General features: G+C 40.2%; 1 protein-coding gene across 3 annotated transcripts in view; it reads left to right on the top strand.

Moving 5' to 3' along the window:
* LOC124619779 (toll-like receptor 2) overlaps nt 1-27,745 on the top strand; it is a 119,865-nt gene that overhangs the window by 30,510 nt on the left and 61,610 nt on the right. For all 3 annotated transcript variants that reach the window (XM_047146369.1, XM_047146377.1, XM_047146381.1), the window contains 2 exons: nt 7,414-7,575; nt 26,341-26,687. In XM_047146369.1, coding sequence (XP_047002325.1) covers nt 7,414-7,575; nt 26,341-26,687 — 509 coding nt within the window. The remainder of the gene's footprint in view (nt 1-7,413; nt 7,576-26,340; nt 26,688-27,745) is intronic.

Raw genomic sequence — 27,745 nt, 5'->3', positions numbered from 1 at the left:
CTCGTGGACCTCGGTTCGAGCTCAACATGCAGTAACCGTTCACAGACGGCAGATGGCAGCACTAGCAGTGGAGGGTATATAAAGCGTGTCGCGGAGACGCGAAAACAGTGCAGTCGTTGTCGTAACGTGGAAACGAAGCGATGTATGTAAAGTCCAAAACGCAATGCTCTTTGTCATTCATTCCAAGGGTGGAAGCATTTCTGAAACGGCTAAGTTCGTAATCTATCCGCGTGCCGCCGCGGTTAACTTGTACTGAGCATGGCACAGTAGCGCTATCCAAAGCCGGCACCGAGAAAACTTTGAAGCAAACAGGCCACAGGTGACAGGGATAAACGACGGCTGTGGAGGTGTGTACAGGCTAACAGACGTGCAACTGTTGAGCAGCTGACCGCCCAGGTGAACCAAGAGGCTACCGACAGTGTCTCCTCAACAACCATTCAACGAATGTTGCTGCGTATGGGCCTCCGCATGAGGTCCCTGGTCCATGTACCAATACTAACTGCCATTCTACGGCGACAAAGTCTGGAATCTGCACACCAGTACCGCAAGTGGACGTTTACTTTGTGGTGACAGGTGATCTTTTCAGATGAAACACATTTTGGGCACCGTCTACGTGAAACGTTTGAAAGCTAACACTCTGCAACAATCATCGGAAGGATCCAGGCCGTACGAGGGAGCCTCATGGGTTGGAAAACATTCACTGTTGCATTCCCAGGGTGACCTGGTCATTCTGAAAGGCACAGTGGATCAACACAAGTATCCACCTATCCTTGGGGACCACGTCCACCCCTACAAGTAATTTGTTTCTCCTCGGCACGGTGCCGTCTACCAGCAGGACAATGCAGCGTGACACAGCTCGCACTGTACGTGCTTGGTTTGAAGAACACCAGGACGAGTTTAGCGTACTCCCTTGGCTACCAAACTCCCCGGATTAAAACCCAGTCGAGAATTCCTGTTACCACCTCTACAGGACTGTTAAAATTCGCGGTAACCGAGCTGTCTGACACGTCTTGTCACGTTCCGCGCTGCTCCCCCCGTCGGAGGTTCGAGTCCTCCCTCGGGCATGTGTGCGTGTGTGTGTCGTCCTTCGCGTAAGTTAAAGTTAGATTAAGTAGTGTGTAAGCTTAGGGACCGATGACCTCAGCAGTTTGGTGTCATACGACCGTACCACAAATTTCCATTTTTTTTTTTAAATTCAATCCTTGATAGGACCGTTAGCGCCATGGATTATTAGCCGAGAAAAGTAGCGCAGCTGGCCACGTCACTGGATTCGGCATTGTTACACATCCCTGTCGGTACGTTCCTGAACTTTACTGACCCTCTTCCTGCACCAATCGCAGGGGTCCACTCATGCTTTTGAAATGTCGTCACGTTAATGTGACTGGACAGTGTACTTAATAAAGCAGATTAAAATTCGCTTGACGGTTTCCTACGTGAAACAGTTACACGGGAGAACATTTTTCTGATGCGTAAAAGGACTTTTTGGAGTTTGTAGCAATGTTCTTTTGGCACTCTGCTTTCCCTTCGATACTGAACGTATGCAATTATTAGTGGTCTAACTATTTTGTCTCTTACTAATTATTACTATTACTGCTACTTCTGCACGTATGATGCAATTGTTTCTTTATTTGTGTGTTCTCATTCTAAATTCCGTGGAACTACAGATGCACTCCATAGGTTTACTTCTTTCAAAGAAACGAAGCGAAAGCCGACTGCCAAGAGATCATTGCTGTAAACTTCAAACAGCTCTTTTACAAGTCATAATCACATTGTCCCATATAACACTTTCACACACTTTAATACAGTAATTTTTTTTTTCGTCGTTGGGGCTTAAACTTGCGATCTTTGGGATGAGAATCTAACGCTCTACCAACTTTCCCACGGATGCAACATTCGTTTTGTAGTCCCAGTTTGCTTTTGATATGCTGTGTAGTTCTGGTGTTACTTGTAATTAACGTTTACGGCCGTTCTGCGAAGTAAATCGTAGTTTTTGTTAACAAAGTAATGCGTAGTTTTTGTTAACACTCTTACAACGTCTGTTACTGACTTGGGTATCTGATACCTGGCGGTTTGGATGTTAGAAGTAGCTATTTTTGGTATAGCGATGCTGTCTAAATCAGTTAACATCTGATGTCTTCTGACCAGACTCTTTACAAGTAAGATTCTTTTCAGAGTATACTGATATCATCGCTCCATAGTTAGCAACATACACAGGTACAGCGGAGTATTCAGCGATAGGTTCTTACCTAAATACTAGAAAGCTGCCCAGGGTACACCAGTAATCAAGAAAGGAAATACAGAGCCGTATAATTGTACTCGATCTGCAGTACGACTTTGAAACTTATAGTGTGTTGGAACATTATGAATTACCTGGAAGAAAACTATCTGCCCCCACACGGTTAGCACGAGTTCAGAAAATGCTGTTCTTCTGAAACTCAACTAGCTGTGTATCAATATGAAGTAATCAGTGCTACCTAAAACTGATTCAGTATTTCTAGATTTCCAGAGGCCTTCTGACGCCGTTCCTCACAAGCGGCTTCTAATAAAACTGGGTGCCTAGGGAGTATCTTTTCAGTTTGGCGAATGCATTCATTATTTCTTGGCAGTAGGTTCAGATTTCTTAGTATATGACGGAAAGTCATCGAAAACAAAAGTGATACCTTACGCCCCAAAAAGAAACATTATAGACGCTCTGCTACTTTTAACCTATATAAACAATTTAGGAAAGAATCTGAGCAACCCTAGTAGACTGTTTACATGTGGTGCCGTCATTCTCCCTCTAGTGAAGTCATAGGGAGATCAAAACCAATTGCAAAATAATTTAGACGTTATATCTGCATATTGCGAAAAGTGACAGTTAATTCTTAAAAGAAAAGTGTATGGCTATCCACATGAACACCAAAAGGAGTCCGTTAAATTTCGGTTACACGATAAGTCATACAAATCTAATGGTTGTGAATTCAAGTAAATACCAATGGATTACAGTTACGAACAACTTAAATTGGAGATAACATATAGATAATGTTAAGGAGAAGGCGATCTGCAGACTGCCTTTCATTGGCCAAAACCTTAGAAGAGGCAACTGATCTACTAAACAGACAGCCTTAACTGCGCTTGCTACTCATCTTCCAGAGTACTGCTGCCCATATTGAATCCGTACCAGACAGGGTCGATGAAGGACATCGACAAAGTTTAAAGAAGGGCAGCTCGTTTTACTAGCGCGAAAGAGCGGAGAGAGTGTTACGTTTATGATACGCGAATTGCGTTGGCAATTATTGAAACAAACTGGTTTTTTGTTGCGGCGTAATCTTCTCACAGAATTTCAGTCACAAAAGTTTCTCCTAAGAATGGTAAATTGTTTTGTTGACATCACCCTACATTGGAGAAATGACGTAATAATGTATGTATGTATGCTGTTCTGCCTTACGGCAGGTCTTGTCATGGGTTAAGCCTCTTCCACTTATGTCTGTCCATAACAAGTCTTTTCATTTCTGAATATTTGCCTCCTTTGATATTGTCCAGAGTTTGATATCTTCTTTCTCCTCTTCCCCTTTTATCCTCCACCATTCCTTCAATTCCTTACTTCAATAAACAGTTCCTCCTCAAACAATGTCCAATCCAGTTCCGTTTTCTCTTTCTGATGATGTTCAGCATGTTTCTTTCTTCTCCAACTCTTCTTAACACTTCTTCTTCATTCCTTACTCAGTCTTCTCATTTCACTTTTTCCATTCTTATCCATATCGACATATGTAGCGCCTCCAGTCTTCTTTCATCTTTCTTCCTCAATGTCCAAGTCTCCGCACCACATAGTGAAACAACGCTCCAGATGTAACATTTGGCAAATCTTTTCCTCAGATCTTTGTTCAGTGGTCCACAAAGTAATTTCTGTTTCCTCTTGAATCCTTCTTTTGCCATTGCAACTCTTTTACTAATTTCTGTTGAGCAATACATATCATTCATTATTACACTTCCCAAGTAATAGAAGTTATTCACTTTCTCTATTTCCTCTCCCCCTATTTTCATACGGCATTTTCTCCCCTTTCCTCCAGTTACCATGCTTTTCGCATTCTTCTTGTTAATCTTCATTCCATATTCCTCTAATTTTGTGTTTAGATCATCTAACATTTGTTCCTTCTCTCTTGCACTCTCTGCCATCACAACCACGTCTGCAAATCTTATACACTCCACTCTCCGTCCCCCCTACACAAACTACTCGACTTCCACCAAAACTTTCACTAATGATTTCATCCAGATATATAATAAAATAAGAAAAATTTGAGCTCATACGGAAAATATAAGTGCTCGTTTTTCTTGCGCACTTTTCGGTACTGGAATGCTGAAGAAGTAGGCTGTAGGTGGTTCCATGAACCCTCTGCCAGGAACTTAAGTTAGAACTGCAGAGTACATATGCAAATTTCGAAAAGATCTGATGACATCTGACGTACTGCACTGTCTATCGTGAAACACATTGGCCCATGAATGAGTGCTCAAGCTCAACATTTTGAGTACTCGATATGACAGTCATAATACAAATACTTCTCAATTACGTATTTGCTTATATCTGGTACGATAAGGGTGATTTTTGTGGTATCACCTCACCTGATAAAGGACCTGTTTGCGGCGCAGTTATTTCCTTCAAGTTTCACAAGCTGAAGCCTTCTTTGGAGGCAGCAAAACAGTTTGAAATTGCCACTGTGCGCCTCGAACCCCCCTCCCCCCCCCCCCCCCCCCCCCATCGCATTCATGGCCTTGTGACACGGCACATTATCTCGTTGGAAAATACCACTGCCGTCGGGAAACATGATCGTTATCAAGAGCTGTATGTGATCTGCAACCGGTGTGCGATACTGCTTGGCAGTCATGGTGCTTTAAACGAGATCTATTGAACCCACGCATGCCCACGTGAATGTTTCCCAGAGCACAACGGAGCTTCCGCCAGCTTGTCTCCGTCTCGCAGTACAGGTGCTAAGGAGCTGTTCCCCTGGCAGACGACGGATTCGCGCCCTCCCCACTGACTACTGGCATGTTGAAGAAGGCACTGGTAATCATCAGACCATGCAACACTCTGCCACTGCGCCAACGGCCAGTGCCGATGATCACGTGTCCATTTTACCTGTAGCTGGTGATGTCGTGGTGTTAACATTAGTACATCCGTGGGTAGTTGGCTGCGGAGGCAATCATTAGAAGTGTTTGGTGCACTGTGTGTTCAGACAAGCTTGTACACTGTCCAGCATTAAAGTCTGATGTTAGTGCCGACACCGTTCGCCGCCTCTTCGGTTTTACCAGTCTGCGCAGCCTACTTTCGTCCGACATCTGTAATGACGGGTGGCTGCTCAACGCCAAGACTTTTATATGTGGTTTCGCCACATGTTGAAGGCACTCACCACGGCATTCCTCGAACACGCGACTAGTCGTGCAGTCTCCCAGATCCTTGTGCCGAGCCTCCCGGCCATCACTATCTGCCCCCGGTCAAAGCCAGATACATGGCGCGCCTTCCCCATGCTACACACGGTCAGCATGCTCACTGATAAGTCATGCTCCGTGCGTGTTTATGACTAGCATCATTCCTCTCCAGGTGCCGCTGCTATCACCAGGAGTGGTTCATATCGATATCAGGGCTTTGGCCTTAATGTCCTGTCTGATTAGCGTATTTTTAGACAATGGTTTTACTGATTTCTCCTCACGAAGAATTTGTACTCTCCTATATCCAATGTAGAACACATAAATGACCACTTTTTTGTGAAGTTTCTCATGTTGAAACACAGTCTTCCTCTCTCTCTATTCCTCTGCCTACGTGCCTTTCTAACTTCGCCTTGACATCTACCCTTCCTTCCAACTATAACCTGGCCTTGTTCCCCCCCTCCCTCCCCACGCCCCCCTTTTTTCCTCTTCCCTCCTTTTCCCAGAGCGGATTTTCCTCCTTCCCCCCCCCCCCTCCCCTGCGACCCTGCACCCCATACTTGCCTCTTTCCTTCCCACATCCCTCCCTACCTGGCCCTCTTCAGCGCGCCCCCCACTCATCTCCCCCATCTCTTCCCCTCCCTCCCTTCTTCCGGTCGCCCTCATCTCCTTGCGCCTTGCAGATCCTCTGCTTTGATCATCGTCAGTGTGCCACGTCAGTGTTGTGTTTATGCTGTTTCTCCTGTGCGTCAAGAGGTGTGATTTTAATTGTGTACTGCCTTGAGGTTCGCCGTCAGTCGTTGTTATATGCTACGCCATCTGTCGATACCTTTTATGCTCCAGTCATACTGTGCCTTGTGTTCTTTTAATTGTCGCAGTGTGTGGCTTTTTGTGTGTGATACTTTTAAACAGTTTTAACAGATTTTTATCTCAATTTTATGGTCACCCCGTTTTTTGTCTATTGCCTTCTATGATGTTCCCCCTTTTTTATATCTATGTTCGCCATAGTCTCTCCTTTGTTATTTTTAAATGTCTTCTATTGTTTGTTCTATGTCTTTCGGCTGAAGAGCAGCGCATATGCTGCTGCCAACCCGCCCCGATGGGGAATTGAAATACAATAAAGAAAATAAAAATGCCTTTCTACAGGACGTTACTTTAGTTAAAAGTACACAAAAAATATTTGAATCGGAAATAAATGATATCCAGAGAATCAATAAGAGAATCCATTGCTGGAGTATACTCGTATAATGTGGGCCATAGCTCGTAACATTCACTGAAAGGTGCAAACGCGTTTCGTAGAATCTCAACTGGTTACAACCTGTTGGCTTTCCTTGTGAGTTTCTGCAACGACAGTGTCTCTGTTCCACGTTTAGCTGGTGAACTACCAAAGCTAGACTTCGCTTACGCTATGTAGTCAGGATGCAAGAAGTACTACCTTGAATATTTCGCCAAACTTACTTCAGGTGCAAATTCTGTGGCATCGTAAACATCTGCCCAGCAAAGCAAAACCATTATTTCATTAATATGTTTTTTCTTGTCGCTGACACTTTCGTTTATGGTAAACTTCATTTGTACATATAAAGCACGTGAAATTATTATAGAGCGAGAGGTTGGAGGGAAAGAGAGATGTTGGGGGGGGGGGCAGTAAAGAATGAGTGGGGGGGGGGGGGGGGAGAGAGAGGAGGGAGATAGGGAGGGAGACAGAGAGAGACAGTGAGGGAGACAGAGAGACAGGGCGAGTCGGGAGTAGGGAGGGGAGGTCAGAGTATTTACAATGAAAGATTCGTGCAGCAGCAAATATTCAGAAGGCTTGTGGGAGCGTTAGACGTAAATGGCGCAATGTGTTTGTTCTCTTCAACTCAAAACTGGTGTCATAGAGTTTCGCAAAGGTATTCGTTTCAATTTCTATCTTTAGTACATGTCTACTTTACTTTTTCTGTCCAAAACTTTGTGAATCTGCTAATGAAAGTGCTGAAACTGTTAAATATGTAGTGTTCATTTTTCTTGCTTCAGGAGCGACATCATTGACGAGATTCACACAGTAGGCGATCTTGGCCAGAACTTCATTAACTTCCTGTACTTTGTCAAGGATGGTAGCTACATCAGACTCGAATTCACGAAGAAAATTCCATCAGCTATTGTCACCGTTCATCCCGACTGCAACGATGCTGCCAGGTACGTTACTTTGCGCAACTTAATTTTAGTTTTTAGTTTTGAAATATAATTTAACACCACTTGCTACAAAGATTATGCAACTCTCATAACCTGTTCCACACTTCGCAATCGACTATGATTACATTTACAGAAGTTATCGGTGAGACATCGATATGAGAGCAAATAACACGAAGTATTGCGGAAAAGTGTACAGCCTATCATTAATATAGGTGGATACACTGCCCTACTAAAGACTGAGTGCAGTTGTACTTAAGAAAATACGTAGATTAATTTTGAATGATCTGTAGAATTTATTATGGATCAGAAAATGAAAATTTAAAATGGTTCTAATGGCTCTAAGCACTATGGAACTTAACATCTGAGGTCATCAGTCCCCTAGACTTAGAACTACTTAAACCTAACTAACCCACTTATCCATGCCCGAGGCAGGATTCGAACCTGCGACCGTAGCAGCTGCGCGGTTCCAAACTGAAGCACCAAGAACCACTCGGCCACAACTTCCGCAAATGACAATTAATAAAATTTAGTGATATAATAAAACAATATGGTACCTAGTGCCAGAGTGCACAGCCTTCTCCCTTATACCATTTATATTTGACATTGTTCATGCCTCAGTAACAGTAACACGCATGTAGACGATAATGATCGGTACTCAGTTGGCAGCCAACTTGTTCAGGCAAGTGATCAGAGAATCGGATCGGTTAGTCATATATAAGCGTAAGTATATTCCATACTTACGGATTCTCTAAAAACATACAGAAAAAATTAAAACTCAGTGAATTATTACATTTCACGGCGCGCTAAGAATTACTTATAAACTTACGATAATCTAATTTTGATTAAGCAAACCTTCCTCATTATTATAATTCAATTAAATACGAATGACTACAAAATAAAAGAAAAATACCAAGACAACGCTGAAGTATGATAGCCAAGACATCAGTACCGCTACACAAATTTTCCAAAATACCTACAAGTGATCACCAGAGGTGAATAAAAGATAAAATTCACAACCCTTTCCTATATTCAATAATTTCAGCAGGTATTAAATACAGGTTTCAAGGTTTAGTTAGGTTTGTTGTAGTACAAAAGTTTCACAATGAGTTCGATTAATCAGCAGGAAATGAGCCTTCAATTTAAGAGAAAATTTAACTATATTTTGACAAAATTGGCATCTGCTAACATTTTTCATTCAGGCTGTGATTCTCGGAACTAAAGATAACAGAGCATGGACAACGATTTTTGTTAGTGAAATTATAATTTCACTTCACACAATTACTGCATTGTCCAAAGAAACTCGTGTAGGACTTTGCCTAATGTTTTACAGAACCCGATGTCTGAAATAGTTCCGTCTTACTTTCTGCAAAGCTTCTAGGGTGACGTTTTTAGATGGCGGGGACAATTTCAATAATGGTCTTGCAGCTGCATACGTTTTATTGCTTACTTCGGCCAAATAATTCTCGTCTTTCTAATTCTCTAGGAGTCTCTTATATCACCACTGAACTATGGCCCATGCAATCTGCATTTCCTCTCAGTCATAAGGCAATGCCGTATTACTACATCTATAGCCACCCACCCACATACACATACACACACGGACACACAGATACACACACACACACACACACACACACACACACACACGCTTAAGTCTTCTTTAAACACAGCTAAATGACTTAGCTTGTCTTACTGTGTTCGCCACAGGCTCGCTATCTTCCTCACGTATTCCCGAAAGCCTCTTTTACCATTCATAATACTCCTAGATATTATGCAAAAATACTTCCTGGGAGTACCAGCATGTGTGATTTTAAAAAAATTAGAAAATTTGTTTTTTATCTTTCGTAACTAATTCATTCCACAACACTGAAATTCACCACATAGAGCAAAGGAACTGGAAAAACGAAATGTCATTCGTGATAAGGCGCATAATTCAACAGGAACACTGTAATTCTGTATCATAGTGTGACACGCTGCACTGCACTGTTAAACATCATTTGCTCTTAAAATAACTTTTTCTGAACACAGATGGTTATTCATAACCTTTTCATGCAGATGCAATCATTAAAAAATCAGAAAATACTTACGAAAGTCAGAATCGATATATAATTATCAAAACATATCAAAACAAAGAGTATGTTATCTGACGTACGTTAGGGGAGCCACCGTCGAAGAAATCTACAAGATTTTCAAATGGTTCAAAGGGCTCTAAGCATTATGGGACTTAACATCCGAGGTCATCAGCCCCCTAGACTTAAAACTACTTAAGCCTAACTAAGGACATCATACACATCCATGCCCGAGGCAGTATTCGAACCTGCGACCTTAGCAGCAGCGCAGTTCCTGACCGAAGCCCCTAGAACCGCTCGACCACAGCGGCCGGCTTACAAGATTCTCAATCAATATTCTGTACATCTCAGACTGTTCATTCCATTCAACGGAAGCTGCAATGTCATGACCGAATACCATCATTGATATCTTTCCATCCTGAGTTTGAATCCCACTCTTGAACCTTTCTTTTATTTCCATCATTGCTCCCTAGATGTGTAGCCTGTGCAGTACGGACGAAAGACTACATCCCTGCCTTACACCCTTTTCAATACGAGCCCTTCCTTCTTGGTCTTCCACTCTTACTGTTCATTCATGGTTCTTTTACATATTTATGTTACCTATCGTTCCCTATAGCTTACCCTACCTTTCTCAGAATTTTGAACACCTTGCACCGTTTTACAGTGTCAAATGCTTTCTCCTGGTCGACAAATCCAATAAACGTGTCTTGATTTTTCTTCAGTCTTGCTTCCATTATCAGCTGCAATATCAGAACTGCCTCTCTGGTGCCTCTATCTTTCCTAAAGCCAAAATAACCCTCTATTTTATTCTACATTCTTCTATATAATAGCCTTGTCAGAAACTTGGATGCATGAAATGTTAAGTCGATTCTGCTACAGTTCTTACACTCGTCGGCTACTGCTGTTTTTGGAAAAGTGAGGACGACGTTTTGCGAAAGTTTAATGGTTTATCGCCAGTCTCATGCATTCTACATATCAACGTGAAAAGTCGTTTTGTTCCCACTTACTCCAATGAGTTTATAAATTCCGACGGAATGTTATCAGTTCTGTCTACTATATTTTATCTTAAGTAGTCCAAAGCTCTTTTATGTTGTGATTCTACTACTGGATTCCCTGTCTCTCCCCTATCTCTTCTTCTGTCACGTCCTTAGACACGTCCTCTCCCTCATAGAAGTCTTGAATTTACTCTTTCCACCTATCCACTCTCTCTCCTGTATTTAATTTCATCGTAAGTTGTTTTGGCTTTCCTATTTGCTGAGTCAGTCCTTCCGACAATCATTTCTTTTTCACTTTGTTCACATTTTTCACGCAGCCGTCTCACCATAGCTTCCCTGCACTTCTTATTATTTTATTTCTGACTTGTATTTCTGTATTACCGAATTTCCCTCCTCGTTTTTATACTTCCTTCTCCAGTCGATCAACTGAAGCATTTCTTCCGTTATCTATGGTTCTTTCGCAGTTACCTTCCCTTTCCCTAGGGTTTTTTTCCAACTGTGATTATCCTGTTCAGAGATGTCCATTCTGCTTAGTACGTCTGCCTACTGAATTATTCATTACGGCAGTATCTGTAATTTTAGAGAACTTCACGTGTATCTCTTCATTCCTTGTATCTCCGTAGCCCTCTTGTTTGCGCTTTGATTCTTCCCGACTCTTCTCTTAAAATTCAGCCCACTATTCATCAGTAGCAAATTGCGATTAGGGTTTATATCTGGGTACACTTTACATTCCAGTATCTGATTTTGGGATCTCTGTGTGACCAAAAAGTATTCTATCCGGATCTTTTCCATATATAACTCGTCCTCTGGTGATTTTTGGACAGAGCATTTGCTATTACTAACTGATAATTAATGCAGAGCTCAGCTAGCCTTTCTCCTACATTGTACCTAGTGCTTAGGCCTCAGTCTACTGCAACCCATTCTTCCACTTGCTCCCCTGCAGCCACATTCAAATTCCCCATTCTAGTTGGTTGTCTGTGTTGATTTTCTGACGCTTCTGAAGAGAGCAACCCTATCGCTGAGCTGTTCGTAGTAACTCACTCTCTGTCCTACCTTCCCATTCACAACTAATTCTACTCCCGTTGTATGGTTTTCTGCTTTTGTTGATATTTCCCTATACTCTTCTGACTTGAAAACCTTGTGTTCTTTCCATTTAACTTGTAACCCTCGCTATATCTAAACTGAGCCTTTGCATTTTCGTTTTCAGAATATCTAGCTTCCCCACAACGTTCAAACTTCTGACATTAAACGCCCCGACCCCTAGAACATTACCCATTTGTTGGTTGTTGAATCTTTTTTTTATGTCACCTTCCCGTGGCAGTCCCGTCCCAGAGATCCGAATGTGGGACTAATTCAGAACCTATTGCCAGTGGAGAGATCACCATGACACTTTTTCAATTACTGTCCTGCGGATGCATGTATATCTCTATAAGTCAGCGGCTTCCATTGTCTCTGTATCCTCATGCCGTTGATCATTTCTGACTTCTACCACAAGGAGAAGAGACTACAGTGAACTTATGTCCGCCCCTCTGTCCTCTTTGACAAGGCCGTTGGCAGAACCAGGGTGACATCTTATACCGGAAGTCTTCAGCCACTATTGTTGATGATTTTTATTCAAAATTTAAGCAGTGACTGGATTCGAACACGAGACGAAGGACGTTTTGATTTCAAGTCAAAGACGCTACCCATCAGTTTATTTTCCTTACTTTGTTTGACGCTCTACTCCTCATTTGGTCAGGGTGGAACTCACGTGACACCATTTCACGTTCACCGTCGAACACTTGAGACAGTTTCTTTATTACAAGAAAAAGACAGACCTCTGACTACCGTGCCGGTGTCGCTAGACCACGGGTTCTGGCTACGCTGTGTAATCAACCGCTTTCCTGACTCCCATTTATTACCAAGGGAAGGGCATGACGTCGGCATCACGGATTCACTTCAAACTTACGACACCTTTAGTAGACCATTAAACAAGGTAATGTGCAAGTAGTAAGGCGCAGTTCTCTGGCAATTCCGAGAAAATCGCAAGAAAAAGTTTACGCGTCCACGATGTAACTGATGTATCTGTGCGTAGGTATCAGACGTTAGAATTCTTGGTGGTCAAGTGGTTAGCGTTCGAGCTTAGTAAGACGTACGTGAGTGAGGTGCCGGGGACTGGGTTTTTTTAGTTTTGTCCTCATCTTTCAATTATCATTCATGAAAGTGGCGAGATGTGACTGAGTTCAGATTGGGAATGTGTACGGGTGGTGATGACCGCGCAGTAGAGCGCCCCACAAACCAAACATAATCATCGTCATCATCATCATCATCAGTGAGGCTACTTTTCGACCCCCACTCAAATCATTTTTATAGTACGAACGTAAATTCTGTGATATTCAAAAAAATTGCACCAACACTACTCGCTGTTGCTACATTAGCTACGTTTCACCGCTACGCACTTTAGCCAACAAATGGGGCCTGCCTCTTTTCCTGCAGCTCGAAGCGTCGAGGTGCAAAGTAGTTCCAGGTACCTAATCAGATTGCACGTATAAGGGATTTCGCAAATCACGTCAGCCATACATTTTCAGGAAAACTCTATGTGTTTCTTCATTTACTTGTCAATAATTATACATATATTTGTTCTAATAATGAAAAATTAAATTAAAAATAGTAAGTAGTCAAATAACTGGAAATTCACCAGAACTTCGTGCAAATACATGTTTTCTTTTTAACTATATTAAGTCTCAAAGTCATATGACCAGTGATGAAAAAAATATAGATTAAAAATTAAGTTTGAACAGGAGTCGAACCTTCGCCTTTTACATGTTCGTATTAAGAAGCTCGAATGCTAATCTTTTTTTTTTTTTTTTTGCATTTTGTTCGTTATTGTTCGTTGTATTTGGTCGTAGCGGAAGTCACATGAAAACCGTTGAAGTCCATTGTTGATACCTTCACTCAGTTTTTTTTATATTATTAAAGAGATGAGCCAGTTCTCTGAGAACGCGCTGAGAAACCTTGCTGGCGCCATTTGGTGACCACGAACTCTACCAGCCAGACCCTACTCACAGATACATACGTTACATAATAGACGCGTAAAACTTTCTAACCTCCTCACGATATATATATTTTTTCTGTATGGGATTTAGCCCAACTTTACCTCCCATTCTATAAGACATTCTTATTGCCAACAACTATGTCCCAATTAACTGTTATCAAAGTTGAGCTCGTATGCAAAACTTTGACTAAACAGAACCTAATATGAATTGAAGTGTAACTGACTGAATGCAACTTGTCTTTATATTAAATGCACAACTAAAGTAAACCAATTATCTGGCCCTAATCAAAATTTCCACTTACCTCACGACTTGACACAATTGTAGCAAATTTCTCCGAAAGCAGAACAGCATGCGGGAAGCAGGCAGCAGCTAAGCTAGGTTTCGGTTTCTAAATACTGTTGCATATGGTAAATGTAAATGTTGTGTGACTAGGGCCTCCCGTCGGGTAGACCGTTCGCCGGGTGCAAGTCTTTCGATTTGACGTCACTTCGGCGACATGCGGGTCGATGGGGATGAAATGATAATGATTAGGACAACACAACACCCAGTCCCTGAGCGGAGAAAATCTCAGACCCAGCCGGGAATCGAACCCGGACCCTTAGGATTGACACTCTGTCGCGCTGACCACTCAGCTAGCGTGGACGGACGTTGCATATGGTAATACGTAATGTGGGGTAGGGAGAGTAAGACTTCCTATGAGATGATATTTCAAGACACCGGGTTTAGAATGAAGTATGTTTTCAAAATAACAGAGTAAAACTTTGCTTGATCTTCACACATAACATTGGTCCCAGCAATACTATGCTTAACAAAGCGAACAATAATTTAAAAAGCGTGTTAACAGAGAATTTCTATAAAAACCAAACAGCTTCGTCAGTTAAAATTACTCAGGGAAGGGGTGGTCCTTCTCTCAGCTCTGAGCAAGTTAACTAGCTGACAATAATCATTGCTAGCTGCACAGTGCTGCAGTCTTACCTCAAACTTCTTGTCTTCAAAAATAATAACGTTATTCAAAGTACACGTTCTCTTCACTTTCTAATCTATTCACCTTACTCATCCTTGCTGTATGTTACAATAAGTGTTTCTTCATCTGACAGATATCATCCCAGATCAACACAGCACTACTTAATGTGTCCATCACCTACCACACTTCGACTAAGAGTGTATCAGGCTGTGCAGAGGCAAAGACTGTGCTACGGCAAGCTCAACGATTGTTTAACAGAAGCGTAACTTGGTCTATCTCTGATGTGCACATCAATGACACACAAAAACCAAATGACATGACCTCCTTACATATCCTAAACCTTCATCCAGTAGAATTTAGTATCAGAGTCATTTCAGATAGGAATGGGCCAAGGACAAAATTCTAAACATTATGGATAGGAACATACAAAACATGTTACAAATACAAACAGATAAATAGTTTTACAAGAATATAAGTTAAAGAACATTAATCAAACCATTTATACAAAATTCAAGAACATGTTAATGATAAATCAATGGAATTAACCACTAATAGGTTATTAATTTTTTATGATGTCTTTGAGAACTCTGCACACGGTGATTTTGAAAATTTGTGTCATATGTACTGTAGTAGTATTGGTGATCTACAGTTTGGTGTATTGTTAAGAAAAACCTAGATTAGTGACTAACGAAGGTTCACAGCAAGGAATACCTTGAGCAGTCGCTCGGATTTCAGTCTATGATTATTCCTAATATGGACAGTAATTATATTGCTCTCTAACTATATTTCATCCTTTATTTCGTTCACTTTTTAATAGTTCTGTCTGTAATTGCATCAAACTTTCACTAAATACCACAGTTTACTGTTTGCATCTTTCTTTCATATGTTTGATACATTCTCATAAGTTCTTATTACTTAGCTCCATTGCTGTAACTAACCATTTCCCATATTTGCCCTACCTAGCCACTTCTTATCTTTGCCCCACCTAATCATTTCTCATATCTGCCCTACCTAATCATTTTACCATACATTCATCTTTGTAACCATTTCTCCGCTCTTTCTTGCCTTTTGGCTCTTTATTTCCTATTGCAATTCTCTCAAGATTTTTTAAAACATTAAATGACTTATGACAGCTCCCTACAGTGCTATACTAATAGCGCTGAACACTATAGTAACACTTTATGCAGAGAATATGAGTTATAAAGAAACTCAATACATGACATAAGTGTAAAAAAAATACAACCTGAAAATTACTTAAGTAAAGCAAAGTGTGTTATTATATCATACGTAAACAGAAGAAGACAGATAAGATGCATTCTCACATATATTAGTAGAAAAATAGATATAAAAGAAACTTATCCTAATCCATGGCAAAAAAGAATAAAGCTGAGAATTTAAAAAAATCATTAATATTCCTTATACTTCTTGCATGTTGTCTCCCACGTCACACCTCGTGAGTGATGAATTTCATCTTCTCTTCCCAAGAATTTACAATCCCAAACACCTAGACTGTTATGACATCCTTTCATACAAGTGCAAAGTATATCTGTTAGACAATTAAACGGCAATTCTGTTGTACGGTATTCAGTAGAAGTTAAATCACAAAAGAATGTCACTCATTAGTATATACAGAAATGAGACACTTAATTCAAAACTAAATCACAAAAAGTTCAGTGGGATACCATATACTACAAGTGTGTACCACAGTAGAGAGTAGTGGTCAATGCTGAGCCACATCTTTGCAAAACCCTATCTTTGCACAAATGGGGAAAAAAATAGACACTTCTCAAATTTTTGTAAAGTGTAATTGTTACATGTTGTGTTGTTTTGAGGAAGAAATGGCATATATGTTTAGTAAAAAGGTTGAACAATTTGCGTCAGATGATTATAAACTATACATCAAAGAAATAACCACGTTTTCTCAATTCATGTTATCTTCATTCACTATGGTCATCCACCTGTGTATTTTCAAAAACTTACCTTTTAGGTTTATAAACACGAAATACATCCACATGGCATAAAAATTAACTATAACAAGAAAGAAGGTCTCTATGATCTAACCAATACTAACTCACTCATTCTCTTCATTAATCTTCATGATCATTGCCTCATTCTATTACAGTATGCATCATAAATCTCATAACGGTTATCTCATTATTCTGTTACAACATTATCATGTCTGTTGTCTTCATCTCAGTATACACTTCAAACAATAATTCCATTCTCTGTCTTTGTCCACTTATTTCTACATAATCAACACTTAATAGGTATAATCTTAAATACTACAGTTCAGTACACACATCATCACCCCCACAATAGATCTTGAACAATCTCTGACGTCAAAATACCTATCACTCTTCTTTCCAGATAATACAATTACCATCCTAATACTTGTATATATCATCAAAAGTGGTAGAAAATGTTATATGTCACAGTATTATCATCACTGTTTACAGCCAAAAATATTTCTCAAGTGAACAACACTTTGCTGATAACATGTGTATCCTCTGAGAACTGGTTTAAAACATACAACATTGTTCATTTTACGTATTAGAAGTTATTTATTCTCATTTGGATTCTTGATGAAATTTCGAAGTACATATCAGTTTGTTTAATATATGTGTCGTGGCAGAAAATCGCTCAAGTCGTTGAGCGATAAATGAAGTTTGTTGGTGGACAATAGTTGCCCTATTCTTGTCAAAAGTGCCTTCCTAGTGATGGGCGGCACTCTGACATGACGTGGAATAGCATTGTTTATCGCTCGCTGTTGCTGTGTGCTGTAACACATAAAGTATTTTAGAAACAGGTGACATGTCATTCCATCAACTGGCTACCATTTCAATAAACAGAACTACTCTATACATGGTTTGATATGTAAAACATGATGAATTCGCTTGTTCTTGTGTGTCCAAATAGTTTCAATTTCTGCAACACTGTAGCATACAATTCCACGTATCCCATAAAGTCCCTTGCATACGAGAAAGAATTTGTCACTAAGATGCTTGCTTTTACAAGATAAATAGTGAGACTTAACGAGGCAAACTGTGGATTTCTTATGTTCGCTTGCTGTTCCTGAGAATTGTTTCTTCTTTCTGCAGCCTTTTTAATGTTGTTGAACCCCATATCTACTACTTTCTTTTGTTGTAATTTTTTTGAAGCTGAAAATAGTATTACCTTCCTGATACCATATGGTAGCTGTTGATTTTTGAGTACAAGTAACGGAGATGACGATGTTGAATCGTGTGGTAACTCATTGAGATTCTCATGGAATGTGTGAGTGTGCTTATCCCAAGTCTGGTATTGATGATGACAATATATCCTGTGCAGCTGGATTTGACTGAGGCCAATAGAGTGAAATAAAAACAGGTATAATTTCCATAAAATCCAAACAACTTACTCAGTTAGTATGTTAATGCATGACTCAGGGAAATGGGGCAGTCTTTCTATCAGCTCTGAGCAAGTTAACTAGCTGACAGTAGTCGTTCCTAGCTGCAAAGTGCTTCGGTCTCACTTCAGAATTCTTCTCTTAAAAAATGTTATTCAAAATAGATATTCTTTTCGCTTTGTTAGTTATTCATGTTACTCAACCTTGCTGCCCTTTAGAATCAGTCTTTCTTCATCTACCGGGTACCATCACAAGTTAAGAGTGAATATGTCCATCACTAGACTGAAATTAACTCGACATCCATGGAAAAAAAAATTGGTCCACTCAGTATGACACTTTGTGCAGTTGCATTTGTGCCAAGTTTATTCTCCAGGCTTATTATGTGTTTGTAGACTGGCATGCGATGGCGACGTTGACGATACACACGTCGACGGGGCATAGTGCTTCAATGTTGTTGCAGATACAGCTAACAGCGGTATGATTCCGCTGGTCTGCGTTGGCCGCTTTTATACTGAGTGCATGACCTTGGATCCTCTGCTGTTCTTAATATATATTAATGATTTGCCATTCTATATTCGCGAAGATGCAAAGCTGGTACTTTTTGACGATGATTCAAGTATACCTATCACACCTGACAGACAAGAATTAACTATTGAAATTGTAAACGATGTTTTTCAGAAAATCAGTAAGTGGTTCTCTGCAAATGGGCTCTCATTAAACACAGTATATTCAGTTCCACACAGTGAATGGAATGACACCATTAGTTAATATAGACTTCGATCAGAAATCGGTAGCTGAGGTAGAATATTCAAAATTTCTAGGTGTATGCATTGATGAGGGGTTGAACTGGAAAGAATACACTGAGGATTTGCTGTAACGTTTGAGTTCAGCTACTTATCCAATTAGGGTCATTGCAAATTTTGGCGATATACATCTGAGTAAATTAGCTTACCATACCTATTTTCATTCTCTGCTTTCATATGGCATATTCTGGGGTAACTCATCATTGAGTAAAAGAGTGTTCATTGCGCAAAAGGGTGTAATCAAAATAATTACTGGAGCTCATCCAAGATCCTCCTGCAGACACTTATTTAAAGAGCTAGAAATCTTCACTGTATATATGTTCAGTTATGAAATTTGTTATTAACAATCCAAACTAATTCAAAAGTAATAGCAGTGTACATGGCTACAACACTAGGAGAAAGGATGATCTTCACTACTCAAGGTTAAATCTAACTGTTGCTCAGAAGGGGGTAAATTATGCTGCCACAAAAGTCTTTGGTCACTTACCTAATAGCATCAAAAGTCTGACAGATAGCCATATAGCATTTAAAAGGAAATCAAAAGAATTTCTTAATGGCCACTCCTTCTACTCATTAGATTAAGTTTTGGATGTAGTAAGTGGGTAATTTTCCAACCCCCACAAAAAATTAAAAATATTGAGTGTCATGTAATATTTTCTTTAGTGTAATATCTTGTATAGACACCTTTTATTAACCTGACATGTTCCACATCATTACGAAGTGTCATATTCATGAGCTGTGGAACAAGTACTAATCTAATCTAATCTAGTCTACTAATCACACTTCAAATAAGAATGTATCAGACTGCACAGAGGCAGAGATTGTTTCACAGTAACGTAACATGCTCTCCCGCAGATATGCATGTCGATAACATACAAAAACCAAATGACATGACCACCTTACAAGTTGTCTTGGAATTTTCTCGGAATTGCCAGAGTATTGCACCTTACTTCTTGCACATTATGCTGTTTTAACCTACCTGTTGTGTTTCAAACAGAAACAACCATATTCTGAATTAGTCTGTTAGACCTGCAATTAAAAAAATTGATATATTCTTAGATGATCCTCGAAAATCTATTTCGTATTTAGTTTTTTATGTATAAAAACAGAAGTTTGAACTTTTCAAAATCTATTGAACATATTTAATACAAAAAATGTTTTTTAAAATTTTAGTTTGAGAAACAAATGTTCATGCATGGTACTTCAAAATAGTGTTTGTATCAGGGTTTTGCATATAAGTGCTTGTTGTAGCTTAATTTTTAACATTTACCATGCACAATAATTATCTTAAAATTTAAATTTAACAACGATATTTGATTTTGCGGACCTGTGTTTAACTCAATTTCTATGGATTTGGTATAGTGTACGCAGTTATTGCAGTAAGTATTTTCATGCTCTTGGCAGAGGAATGATTGACTGCCACTCTTTTCGTTAGTCTTTCGATCTTTCTTCAGTCTACACTCTTTACATCGGCCCCTCCTCTGTTCTTTGCTCCTGAACTCATTGCAGCAATATTTTCCAAACTTAATTTGATTTTGTCAGAAATAATTTTAGGCATTCTTTTCTCTCGCATTGGTTTTGTCAGCTCAGATTCGAGTTCTCCTTCAAATAGCCGCCTTTTGTATAATTCGTTTTGATTGTAGCCAGGATTAGTGTGTACCCACAACACATAAACTTTTATTGCAGAAATGTGTAGCATGTTATAGAACAAAGAAACACGCCATCTCTTAGTACACCTTTCACAGGAATAAGTGCTGGCAAGTTTATCTGTTGTGTCAACTTCTCATTTGGTTTTGTTATAATGTAGTATACTTCAGGCTTCGTATGCTGCTCTGAAGACAAGCTACAGTCATGGTGCATTGTAGATAGTAATATTACCGCTTTATTCCTTTTTGGAAAATACGAAATTAGCATTACATCGCTCTGAAATCCAAAGATGGTTAAAAACACTGGTCTGCTATTGTTTGCCAGCATTTCATTTGGAATCTCAATTTGTTCTTTATGAGAATTCCAACTAATGTTAGACCTTTATTTAGAAGTTCTTTGGCCAGGGTGTAATCTGTAAAGGAATTGCCAGTGGTAATGTTTCGCCTAGTTTTCTCAATACTGTGCACAAGTCTCAATACAACATTTCTCCCTTGATTTGTTTCTTGTGGACCATTTTCCGGCTTTCCTGTATCCACTTCTGCTGCAAAAACATATGCTGTTTTCACTTCAGATAACAACCATAATCTTATTCCACGTTTTCCTCTCAGTTTTGAAGGTATGAAGGTATGAAGTGCACCTTGCTCTGAATAGAATCAATTGCTCGTCCACTGTGACATTTTGGTAAGGAACGAACAGTTTAGGCAACTGTTCCACAAACATTTCCAAGACAGTCCTGATGGCAGCCACTTTAACATGGCGTCGCATATCTGGTCGATCTTCTTTGTTCACAAATCTGAAAAATCTGCTGATTGTATGGAAACGATGAAGTGTCATCGCTGCATGAAAAACTGGTCGACCATTACTGATGTCCCATAGCTCTTCAAGAGATTCTCCAGCAGATCTGTACACACCACCCAATATAAGAAGTCCCAAATAATCCTCCAGTTCCTGATTTGTAAAATATGTGAACGTCGAATCTGTGGCTTGCGATACTTGGGTCATTTCTCTGTTGGTTTCATTTAAAATCAATGCCAACATTTCTTCAGTTATAAGCAATGAAAATGAGCATACTTTCATTTCGTTAATTTACTGAAGAGCAAACTGGGGAGGTCCTGGAGCAGGACAAAGAATGTTTCCATCCCTAAAGAAATGGAAAATAAAAAAAGGAAATTAGCTGAGAATTAACCACAAACCATTAAGATAATCTGCAAAGAAACACAAGAAAAGTAAATCTGGCATTAGGTAAAAAGTAAACATATAGTGCATACAATGCCCAAGAGATTATGGAAGATGAAGGACGTCATCTTCCTAAACAATCAGCACATTGCCTTCTCTACCACAAAGATCAGTTTCGAGTCCAAGACCATAGTAGTGATAACTTATCGTGCTAGACACTTCCCTCACTTCTGGCTTATACATTATTAACATCACTTGAACTATCAACAGAATCTTGGAATTCTGAATCATTGACAGGATCATCTACTGTTTCGTTATATGACTCATTCAGAAACCTTTCTAATTGTTTATCGCTAAGAAAACGACTAGCTGTGTTGGCACACTAAATCAGACTGAAGGTGCAGTTGTTACACCAATTCTTACAACAATATGAAATACCTCTGAGCCATTGTAGACCATACGACAAGAATCGTGTATATTACGAGTACAAACAATTTGTTGGAAGAATTGAAATGAATATCCACCAGGATCTAAAAGACCCATTCACAAAAGTGTTTCAATGGTATGTGTCACAAAAAGTATTTCACATTCTGAAACAAAAATTAAGGGTAACATAAATTATTACATACTTGAGGATGACATAAGGTCCTGTCACAAAATAAATATTATTCACGGATTTATGTTAATTTTAGTAAACTAACTGGGCCAGCTGGACCCATTCGCAATTTGAAGGTTAATGGTCTACTAAAGGTGTACAAAGTCTGAAGTAAATCTGTGAACCCACCGTTGTGCCTCCCCTTGTGAGAATGTCTCGCGCTGCGTGTGGTCACACGACGCTGGAATCATCCAGTTTACACAAATGCGTAAAGGGGGATATGCGTTGCATTACGTACCAATATCGTGTACCCAAATCGTGAGCGGAATCGTTCAGAATATCTGAAACTCGAACGTTAAGAAGTTCCAGAAAGAATAGAAGCTTCTGTAAAGATTCAGAGCGCCTTCAGATGACGAAATCAAAAGTGTGAAGCGCAGCTTCTCTTATGTACATTCACAGGAAACTATCGTCTAAGAAATCCGAAAGGTCTTACCGTGCAGTATCATTGACTAATAACCAATATATGGTCGTAAAGAAGATGTTCACAGATACTCAACTCACTAGTTGATCTTTTGACTAACTGAACAGACTAGGCTTTATTGGTTCACATAAATATAAACTAACGTCAGTATGCCCCAAGGAAGCATAATAGCCGGCCGCTGTGGTCGAGCGTTTCTAGGCACCTCAGTCCGAAACCGCCCTGCTGCTTCGGTCGCCGGTTCGAATCCTGCCTCGAGCATGGATGTGTGTGAAGTCCTTAGGTTAGTTAGGTTTAAGTAGTTCTAAGTCTAGAGAACTGATGACCTCAGATGTTAAGTCCCATAGAGCTTAGAGCCATTTGATGTATAATAGCACCCCTAATGTTTACACTATACGTAAACAATCTGTCAGAACAAGCACAAATTTTCTGTGACGATAATTTAGTCTGCAGCAAAGTATTGTCGTTGGTTGATCGTGACGAAGTGCAGACAGTTCTGGAGAAATTTTCGTCTTCATGTAATGAGTGAATATCGTTCACACAGAATCACAATGGAAAATCAGTGTTGCGTAATATTCCTTAAAGTAGATGTACAAACACATATTCGCTGTTTCGCAAGCAGCTGTAACGAGGAGTTTATCATGTAGTAAGTCATTGATTTCTTGGTAAGGTAAGACCTTGACGTCAGTAGGTTTCATTGTGCAGGTTCGGCAAATAGAGCTGGTCTGGAAACTATTTATAAGACAGACGCAGATTTGACTCTTATTAATTAACAGGAAATCTACTGAATGTAAAAAATCGTGAAACCCATGATTTATAGGCACCAGCCGGTAGTTGTCACGTGCCGAGACGTGGGGATAGCCTGCAAGCTTCGTTGTATCATTAGTGAGTGACAGGAACAGACGTGTTTAGTGACCTGCTGAATACAAAATAAAATGGTGCTCCTGATAAAACGGAGCATCTTCAGTGCCGAGTGCCATTCTTGGAAAACGTGTGCGGAAATATTTTCACAAGATTTTAAGACGAAGTGTTTTGGCAAAACGTCCAGCAAAGTCTGCAGTGCAAATCTTAGTGATAAAATGGTGTGAAACCATCTCTACAGGGGACAAATCCGTAACCATTCGAAAAGAATTAGAACACCTAAAACATTATTCAAGGGAAGGAAAGCGTGAAACAGGCTATGACAAAATCTCAATGCCATCTTTGCTATTGGGGATCAACAGAATTTCGTTTCGAAAGATCATCAAAAACGACCTGCTTCTTTATCCTTACAAATTTATTGTTGCGCATGAGTTAAAGCTTCCAGATCAACTTCTGTATGCTGAATTCTACCGGTGGTTTCTGTGTGAAGTGGAATCAGGAATTTTTGATACTCAGTTTTTTAATTCCTTGTGATGAGCTCCGGCAAAGCTCGTCAGGGTGTGTAAACTCATAGTACGTGTTCTATTAAGAATCATAAAATCCTCGTCAGCTCTATGAAGAACAATTGCGTCATCTCAAGATTTGATTGGAGTGTGCAGTCTCTGATGTCCACACCGCAACACGATGCTTCCACAAAACTGTTTACTACCCGAGCGGTCCAACTCACAGAGGCTGACCCATCATCTGGATATTTTCAGCAAGGCAGAAGAACAACACACATCGCCTCATCAACTTTGTTACAATTGCAATATCATAGCCTCATTTATTTCCTGATCTCTCGCTGGGATTTCTACCAGCGGGGGATATTTAAGCGTCAGATGTACTCAAACAATCCTCACATATTGATAAGCTGCAGTTGTTGTTGTTGTTGTTGTTGTTGTGGTCTTCAGTCCAGAGACTGGTTTGATGCAACTCTACATGCTACTCTATCCTGTGCAAGCTTCCTCTCCCAGTACCTACTGCAACCAACATATTCATCTCTTGGTCTCCCTCTACGATTCTTACCCTCCGCGCAGCCCTCCTAAATTGGTGATTCCTTGATGGTAAAGAATATGTGCTACCAACCGATCCCTTCTTCTAGTCAAGTCGATCCACAAATTTCTCTTCTCCCTAATTCTTTTCAATACCTCCGCATTAGTTATGTGATCCATCCATCTAGCCTTCAGCATTCTTCTGTAGCACCACATTTCGAAAGCTTCTATTCTCTTCTTGTCTAAACCATATATCATCTTTGTTTCACTTCCACATACGGCTATACTCCATACAAATACTTTCAGAAACGACTTCCTGACACTTAAATCTATACTCGATGTTAACAAATTTCTCTTCTTCACAAACGCTTTCCTTGCCATTACCAGTCTACATTTTATATCCTCTCTACTTCGACCATCATCAGTTATTTTGCTCCCCAAATAGCAAAACTCCTTTACTACTTTAAGTGTCTCATTTCCTAATCTAATTCCCTCAGCATCACCCGACTTAAATCGACTACATTCCATTATCATCGTTTTGCTTTTGTTGATGTTCATCTTATATCCTCGTTTCAAGATACTGTCCATTCCGTTCAGCTGTTCTTCCAGGTCCTTTGCTGTCTCTGACAGAATTACAATGTCATCGGCGAATCTCAAAGTTTTTATTTCTTCCCCATGGATTTTAATCCCTACTCCATATTTTTCTTTTGTTTCCTTTACTGCTTGCTCGATATACAGATTGAATAACATCGGAGATAAGCTACAATCCTGTCTCACTCCCTTCTAAGCCACTGCCCCTCGACTCTTACAACTACCATTTGGTTTCTGTAGAAATTGTAAAGAGCCTGTTCCTTCTTTCTGTTTTACCCGTGCCGCCTTCAGAATAGGAAAGAGAAAATCGTCAATAGCTTTGTCTAAGTCTACAGATACTAGAAACTTAGGTTTGCCTTTCCTTAATCTATTTTCTAAGATAAGTCGTAGGGTGAGTATTGCCTCACGTGTTCCAATATTTCTACGGAATCCAAACTGATCTTCCCCGAGGTCGCTCCCTGTATTTTACCCCTGCCACCTTCAGAATTTGAAAGAGAGTATTCCAATCAACATTGTCAAAAGCTTTCTGTAAGTCTACAAATGCTAGAAATGTAAGTTTGCCTTACCTTAATCTAGCTTCTCAGATAAATCGTAGGGTCAGTATTGCCTCACGTGTTCCAATATTTCTACGGAATCCGAACTGATCTTCCCCGAGGTCGGCTTCTACCAGTTATTCCATTCGTCTGTAGAGAATTCGTGTTAGTATTTTGCAGCCGTGGCTTATTAAACTGATAGTTCGGTAATTTTCACATCTGTCAACCCCTGCTTTCTTTGGGATTGGAATTATTATTATTTTTTTCTTTTGAAGTCTGAGGGTATTTCGCCTGTCTCATACATCTTGCTCACCAGATGGTACAGTTTTGTCAGGGCTGGCTCTTCCAAGGCCATCAGTAGTTGTACAGTAGAACATAGAAACCGCTCTTGCTGCCATACTTTAGGTAGAGCTGCTTCTCGTGTCTCACAGTTTGGAAATCGACCACGGCACTGCGTCAACGCCACCGGTACCCATTTCCTGTATCTTCTGCGATTTTCATTAACAAAGATCAATCCGCTTCAGTGTTACTATAAATATTTTTCAGACCAGAGTCATTTTGCGCACCCTGTGTGTGACTGCCAACCAATTACAACTCATTTCCAGTAAGAAGAGAGGAGGGACACACTGCGTGAAGAGCGTCAGGTTCATGAAGGAGATCAAGCGAGGGACCTTCCACCTAAAATTTCCCAGTGACGAATTCTGGATCTTTTTCAAACGGCGCTTCATCTCTGAGCTCGGAGGAGAGATGACGCGCATGAAGCTGACTTCGTCAGGACAGCTCTCTGCCATTTCAGTGGAGTTCTTAACGGGACTCCTATCCAGTGATGTCCACATGAAGGAACTGACATTGGGCAGCATGAAACTTGGCAGTCTGGATGGACCAGTGGTCACTATGCCCACACTTGAGATCCTGCGACTTCCAGATGACGAGATCATCACAATGAGTGAAGGTAAGCTATGTGACTAATGTCTGGGAGTAATGTTTTTAAGCTGTGTCCGAAAGTCTTCCATTTCGCAGTCCCTGTTTCAGCATGTATTTTGTCATAATACCCTGATACATGTCAAGTCTCATACTTTTGGTTGTCATCCTGTCAATAATCTGTTCTGTAGTGGTATCGATTTTTACAATCATTCAGCCATTCCCAACACATAATTTTGTTTACTCAAAAATAAAGCAACTGACCCGGATGACGAACCTGCGGAAATGTGTAATAAGCTGAAGATTCCTGCGTAGGAATTCTCTGCCTCACTTTTCAAGTGGATCATCACTGAGGATATGCATTCCCGCACATGGGCAATTAGCAAGACTCCCCAACTTCCCACTTTCCTCCACTTCCCTGTTCTACATACCAGCTGTTGCTCGACAGTACGCTCTGGAATCTGACAAGGTAAAGCTATTCAAATTGCAATCATTATGACCTGCAGGATCGTATATGCAATCAATACGACGCGAGTGTCAATGGAGAAATTCAGGAGGACACAGGTGTGCACACTAAAATTTTGGGCCTATAAGTAACTGCATGAAAACTTTGAAGAAACTGGAAAAGAAATGATTAACGGAGGGAGTGACTCCGCAAAGACGATATCATTAAGAGTGAGATGGGAATTCCAGTGGTACATGCGGAAAAGAGATCGGATAGGTTGAAAGAGTACGTTGAATGCCTCTGTAACGGAAAGGAATTGCCTGATGACGTGCTAGAACAAGAAACAGGAGCCGATAGGGAGGATACTGGGGGAACAATATTTGACTCAGAATACAAAAGAGCTTTGGGAGACTTAAATTCAGATAAGGCAGAAGGAAAAGAGATACCATTCCGTCTTAATTTCTAAATTAATTGGGAGAAGTGGCAACAAAACAACTATTCACGCTGGCAAGTAGAATGTATGAGCCTGGCGATATACTATCCGCTTTTCAGGAAAATATAACGCACAGTTCCGAAGATAGAGAACCCACAAGTGCGAGAATTATGGCACAATCAGCGTAACAGCTCATGCATCCAAGATGCTG

The sequence above is a fragment of the Schistocerca americana genome, chromosome 1, assembly GCF_021461395.2.
Source record: "Schistocerca americana isolate TAMUIC-IGC-003095 chromosome 1, iqSchAmer2.1, whole genome shotgun sequence".
In the NCBI taxonomy this organism is placed as follows: domain Eukaryota; kingdom Metazoa; phylum Arthropoda; class Insecta; order Orthoptera; family Acrididae; genus Schistocerca; species Schistocerca americana.
This window is presented reverse-complemented; position numbering and strand designations above follow the sequence as displayed.